Source organism: Chenopodium album, chromosome 22, assembly GCF_948465745.1.
Source record: "Chenopodium album chromosome 22, dcCheAlbu1.1, whole genome shotgun sequence".
Taxonomy (NCBI): Eukaryota; Viridiplantae; Streptophyta; class Magnoliopsida; order Caryophyllales; family Amaranthaceae; genus Chenopodium; species Chenopodium album.
In genome coordinates this window covers 19,314,830-19,321,809 of record NC_137855.1, presented here as the reverse complement: position 1 = coordinate 19,321,809, position 6,980 = coordinate 19,314,830, and the positions used below count along the sequence as shown (strand labels likewise).

The following is a 6,980-nucleotide window of genomic DNA, read 5'->3' as shown; positions in this document are numbered from 1 at the left end:
GCAAAGAACCAAACAAAATAAAGCACTAGGGAATGGGGATCAACGAATAATCACGACAATTGCAACAACTTGGGACAAATATGCTAATCAAAGGTTGCAAGGACTAATGATAAGAGCCATCAATTGGAATCTAAGAGCTATCTCCAAATCGTTAAGCTAGATGTCTCTATGAATAACAAACTAAGAGAATCACAATCAAAACCAATCGATAATTGCAATTCCTAAATCAATTGGTCGTGTCATTAGCAATGCAATGCAATCTAGCATAATTCTCAAGGCCTAATCGAATTACACATATACAAACTTACATTAATCAATTTAATCTCAACAATTAATCAACACAATCCCCAAATCAAGCACAATCAATCAATGATATAAGTTTTACCCTATCCATAGCCAAACAACTACTCTAAAATCATCATAAAATCAATTACCAACTAAGGAAATCAAGAATCAATAAAATATGAAGAACAATTACTCTAATCAATCATCAAACATCAAAATCAATCCAAACAAGCATAAAATTAAACAAAACAAATAAATGAGATAGAGTTAGAAATGCTCATTAATTATAGAGAAGATCTCCAACACAATTGTCACACTTGCATCTTCAATCTCTCAATCACCATTAAAATTCCTTACTTTCTCTCTCAAAACTACTCCTAATCTAGAGAGAGAACCTCCTAATCTAACCTAATTCTAGAGAGAGAAAACTATTCTAAACTAGAGAATTACATCCATCATAAATAAATAAAGTCGTACTCTGTATAAACAAAAGGAGAAAAGGAGCAAAAATCGTGAAATAAAACCCAGAAAGCCCCGCCCGCGGAGAAATCGGAGGCGCCCGCGGCCAACCCTCGGGAGCAAACTGCCCAAAATTAGCAGATTTGTGCTGCAGGAAGCCCGCTCCTGCGGCCATTAGACCCGCGCCCGCGGCTGCTGGGTGGGCGGCTGCGCTGCTGTTGTTGCTGCGCGCGTGGTGCTGCTGTGCGAGGCTGCTTAGGATAGTGGCCTTGGTGCTAGGGCTGCTGCCTTGGAACTCGTGCTTGCAAAGCTTGCTCGGTTGCTTGACTTGCATGCTTGGCTTCCGTAACTTGGCTCCTTTGCCTTCCTTGAATGCACTTGAGCTTCCTCCTCGATAATTTAATCCCGGGAAGCTCGACACTCCTACAAAACAAGTCAAAGAAACGGAGAAGCGAGAAAAATAGCCGAGAAATGAATAAAATAATAGGAAAACCATTAAAAGACGCATTTCTCTAAACTAACACACAAACACGCAATTCAAGCATTATTCCTTAAAAACAAGACATAAAAGACTAAAAACGAGCATAAAAATACAAAGAAAACCTAATCTATGAGTGCCAAAAATGGCACGCATCAAATTCTTCCAAGCTAAACTTTTGCTCGTCCTTGAGCAAAACAAAATCCAACCCAAGGAAAAATGATGACATTATTCAAGCAAAGAAAGAAACAAGAAACTAGAGAGGATGAGAATATACACTAACTCACTTTCGTAGGAATCACGGTCAATTATAGCAACTAAAGACAAGCCATTTAAAGCCCTAGATCGCCCTAGAGGACGAGTGATGCTCTCATAAGGGTATCCTAAGAGTTTAACCCATAACTCTCATAAAAATACAAACAAGGCAAAGCATGAAAAAGAAAATCAAAAGAAAAGAAAAACAAACACATGTTCATGAAAGGACTTTTCCAAATGTACAAGCACAAATGAATGCAAATCTTTCTAAATAAATAAGGGAGTGCACGTTCCGAGATACCCAAGGTTGATTGAAACATAAATATGCTAAGCATAGGAACTAGCTTTCGCAATCCACTTTCATCCCAAACGGTCTTACCGCGTTCCCCTACTAATCTCATATCTGCCCTTAGTAAGCATCTCATAAGTTCCACGAAGGAACCGGAAAGAAGATCAAATTTTGGGCTACTCGATGTCTTGACTATGCATCCCCTTTCCTTAGGCTATAACACATGATTTCCTCCCCCGATGAGTGACTCAACCCCTAGGTCGAAAGGTCTTCCAATGGCTGTAACATAAGGGCAAAGAGGGTGAGGGTAGGCTAAAATTTAAAATGTGGTGGTTTTCCTAATTAGTGAAGTAAAGGGTGATCAAACCTCAACACCATAATCAAGTAAGCACCAAACAAAAGCACCAACACCCCCAAGCTTATTCAAAGCTATACTCACAAACATATACACAAAAAGCGTGAGAACGCTTCCCCCCAAGCTTAAATGGAGCATTGTCCTCAATGCTCAAAAAGGAAGAATACTCACATCAAAATATTTTTGCATATTTCATTTTTCACTTTTTTTCATTTTTCTTTATTAGTGCTTTGTCCTCGCCTTTTTTTTAACTGTGGACGGCTTTTTCAACTTTGTACATGCTTTGTCATTGCCTTTTTTTTTTTTTTTAATTTTTTTTTTTACTTTGGACAGCTTTTTCATTTATTCACTTGCCATTATTCACAAAGTATATATACACAACACAAACTTGCTTCCAAGTGAACCAAATATCCACACTCCTCCACCACAAACTCCAACAATAATGAACAATTGCTTCACAAAAACAAAGAATGGAAACGAAGAAACAAAAAGGCTCGAGATTCTAAAGATGTGGCTTGAAAATAAGGGAAAAGGCTCAAATGGTTAGCAAGTAGGCACATGTAAACCCCAAAACCAAAAAAATGAAAACTATCCTAGAAAAGAAAAATTACCACCCCGAAAAGATGCCTTTGTCCTCTCTAGGTGGTTCAGTCTCGGTCTTGGAAATCGTATTCCACAAGTCGAGCCCTTAATCACCGACTTGATGACTCTAACCGGTTTTGATTCAAAACGGTCGTGCTCCTCCAATGTCCGTAGTTGCTTCATGAAAACCCGGGAAAAGGCTCCAAAAGCGCAATTCCCTACAAAACTCAACCAAAATTACGAAAACACTAGAAAACACCAATTAGTAATAAAAGTGGCTCTAAAGAGCTAAAAACACTACTAAATATGACCAAGGGACGGGGGGTAAAATACTATATATATTAGATACATCAGAGGTTTAGATTGCCTTCTCTCTCAAATTGTTTTTTCTTTTACAGGTGGTCTTCGTGTTTTCTCTTAAGTCCTATCCTGTTTCTACTGTTCCTTTTCTTTTCTTCAGTTTTCTTTCCTTTCCTTTCCTCCTGCATGGCTTCTTCACCAAAAAATGAATCTGTCCCTACATGCACTCCCAACATGGATATTTCTCAGATATAAACATATCCAGATATGAACATATCTGATCTCAATCATGGAGCTGAGCCAGCTCAGCTCCATTCGGAGAATCACTCCCAACAATATGGATATTTCTCCTATTGTTGATATTTCCATGGTGGATAGTGAAACATCTCTAGTTCAAGGTCATGAAATCATTTCTACTCCAGTGGTCAACCCTGTGAGTACTAATGCTTTACCAAAGCAAACTTTTAGGGAAGCAGTTAATTCTTCTTCCCAATGGTTTTCTGAGGTAAGGAAAGTTGTTATCTCATCAACTGAATGGGATGATGAAGATTTTACACCCCCATACCCAGCTAAGGCAGTTTCTATTGGTAAGGACACCTTATAGAAGCTAAGGCAACCCTGGATGTTAACCTTGATGGGGAAGTGCTTGGGTATTTTTGTCCGGCCTTCTTTTATAACTCAGAGAGTTAGAGCTATGTGGAGACCTAAAGGGCCCCTTGAGATTATTGACTTAGGAAAAGATATCTGTCTTTTCCGATTCTCTATGAAAGATGAATTCGAAAGAGCTCTCTTAGGGGGTCCTTGGTTCATACTTGATCATTACTTAATGATCACAAAATGAAAACCAAACTTTAGACCTTCCATGAACCCTTTTGATTGTATGACGGTTTGGGTTAGGTTCCCTGAGTTACTAGTGGAATACAATGATAAAGAGGCTCTTTTTTATATTGCTGAACTAGCTAGGAACCCTCTCCAAGTTGATAATGCAACTGATCATCTTACCGGGGCTAGATATGCTAAAGTATGCCTCGACATTGATCTTACCATACCTTTGATCTCCAAAGTTTGGGTTGGCAATAGTTGGCAAAATATTGAATATGAAAATATTCAATGTTTGTGTTTCTCAAAGTGGAAAAATTGGTCATACTAAAAAAATTGCTCTCTCAAAATTACTGATCCAAATGTTGGATCCTCCACTACTCCAACTTTATCAAAAGATGAGCAAGTTTTGTCAAACAAACCCACTACACAACAAGACTTTTCTACTAAACCCACTATTTCCCTTGATTCAAGGGTCTTGGCTCCCCACCCATCTACAGATTATGGTCCTTGGATAATGGTATAAAACAAAAGAAGAAATAGTACACCTAAACTTTCTAAAAAACAAACTCCTTTGACTACATCTAAATCTAGTACATGCCCAAATTATAAGATCCATACTATACCCAAACCTATCCATTCTTTATCTTCTAAAGAAAAGATTTCAGTTCCTACTACTACACCTTCCATTACTACTTCTACTTCCAACTCTTTCTCCTTGCTAGACCCCAATCATAGACACCACTACAGCTGAAAATAATATATTTTGATTAAAAACAATGATGATCTCTACATTGAAAATAGAAAACAAAATCCCCTGAAACACTTTTCTATTCCATCACACGCTTCCCCTTCTTCAACCTTTCCCTTTCCTTCAGACTCAATTCGCCATCTGGCATCCATGGACTCGGCCTCAACCATGGCAATTGAAGCTTCTACCACCAATTCGTGCCTTTTAAGCTCCCATACTCAGTCCCAAAACTCACACATCATTAAACACAACGAAACCCTAAACTTGAAAAACTTCAACAATGGAGAAAAACAAAGGGAAACTCACTCCAATTCGCCCTCCACAGAGGTCGATCAGAACTTACTGGCGAACAACAGCTTCGCCGCAGATCATTCCACCTTTACCCAGACCATCCCTAAACCTCTCTCAACCAATTCAGGGGACTCCAATTTCACCAATAACTCCAGCTCAGCCTCTCTCAATGAGACAACCCTTCAATCCATTCTAAACTCCGCCACCACACTTCCCCTTCAACAACTCCCTCACTCCAACCATGACTCCAGCAGAAATTCGCTCTCTAGTCCAAACCCCTTCAATATCGACACCACTCTTATGGTCATCGACAGAAACCCTCCCGACCCCAGAAAAAATAGCGATGATGTACAACACTTTGATGCAAATCACAAATATCATGAGCAGCACCCTTCCTCTGCAAGCCCCTATTTCTCCTCTTCCATCTACTCCGGCCCAGCCAACACTTTGCCCATGTTACCAGCAGTAGGTTCCATGGCTGAGCTACCTCCCTCACGACCTTGCTCCTCCTCCTGCAAACCCTCAAATAATCAATCTCTTGTCGGAAAACAGTGAACACGATCTCGAAAGCCCAGATCACCATATGAAATTCTTCAAAATCAAAAAAGGAGTTGTGGGACTCCAAATCAAAGTGAATTTTCGGGAAACAACAAACACGATAAGGGAGCTCAATTCGACGGTGATTCCCTTACAAATGCACGATGTACTCCTGATGAGTCGGGGCGAACAATGGAAAGAATGGGATAAGTTTGATCTCTTATTCTCCATGGGAAATCTGGTACCTTCTTGTCCTAATCTCGATATGAATATTGTCTTATGGAATGTGAGGGGGGCTAATAGAAATGAATTCTTTCCACATGCATGGGAAGTTATTACTGTTCATAAGCCTAATATCTTTAATATTTTTGAAACTAAGAGTGATGGTACTCGTGCTAATCAAGTTGCAAGTCTTCTTTGTTTTGATCGTTTTAAGTTTGTCAAACCCAATGGCCTTCGTGGGGGGATTTGGCTTATGTATAAGAGCTCAGTTGAATTAATTGATTATCATGAGGGTGGTACCGAAAACTATTTTCATGCTTTATTCAAATTCACTCCTAATAGTAAGGAGGTGAATTGCTTACTGCTGTGCATGCACCATCTTCCCCTTTTGAAAGACATAAGCTTTGGAATGAACTCCGAGATTTTCTTTCCTCTGATGGTACACCATGGATTTTTCTTGGTGATCTTAACGAAGTAACCAAACCCTCTGAGAAGTCTGGTGGGCTTCGCTTCAGACAGTCTCAATATGCTGATCTCAATCGCCTCGCTGAAGCTGCTTGCTTGGTGAATCTGGGGTTCTCTGACAATCCTTTCACTTGGCATAATGCTAGGGAGGGGTTAAACCTAATCTAGGAACGTTTGGAAAGGGATTTGGGGAATCCAAGTTGGCTGAACACCTATCCTTATACTCAAGTAATTCACTTTGCTCGCACTCATTCTGATCATTATCTTGTTATTATTTCTCTGTTTGATAAATGCAATGGTGGTCCCTACCCCTTTAGATGCAAGGTTACTTGGTTGAAGCATCCAAATTTTAAAGATTTCTTTGCTAATAATTGGCATGTTCATCAATTTGATTTTTTAAAAGGAAGACAAGAATTTTTGCATAATATAAAGCATTGGAATCATGATGTTTTTGGCAATATTACTAATCAAAGGAAAGATTGGTGGCTAGAATTAATGGAATACAAATAGCCCTTTCTAATCATTATTCTACTTTTCTTGTTAACTTAGAAAAATATTTGCCTTTTGATCTTAATCATATATATAAGATTAAGAGGATTATTTAGGCTCAGAAATTTGGTTTGGATTGGCGAAAAAAATGCTGATTATAATAGGAAATATTTTCATCTCTTAGCTATTATTAAAAAGACTAGAAGTAAAGTTTTATCTTTACAAGATAATGATGGAACTTGGATTAATGATAATGTTTTGCTTCGGCAAATTGCTAGAGATTATTTTATCAATGTTTATAAAAGTGTTTCTATTAATCAAACACTTCAAAATTTATATCATTTTCCAAAGGCTATAGATTCCTCCCTTTTCCTTGTTCTTGATTCAACCCCATCTATGGATG

The 6,980-nt window shown here is 38.6% G+C and overlaps 1 protein-coding gene across 1 annotated transcript; it reads left to right on the top strand.

Annotated features, from left to right (window-relative positions):
- Positions 1-3,292: 3,292 nt before the first annotated feature.
- LOC145604060 (uncharacterized) lies at positions 3,293-6,256 on the top strand. Its single transcript, XM_081660012.1, has 2 exons — positions 3,293-3,590; positions 5,970-6,256. Exons 1-2 carry the CDS (start codon positions 3,293-3,295, stop codon positions 6,254-6,256), a joined length of 585 nt encoding a protein of 194 aa, XP_081516138.1.
- Positions 6,257-6,980: the final 724 nt, after the last annotated feature.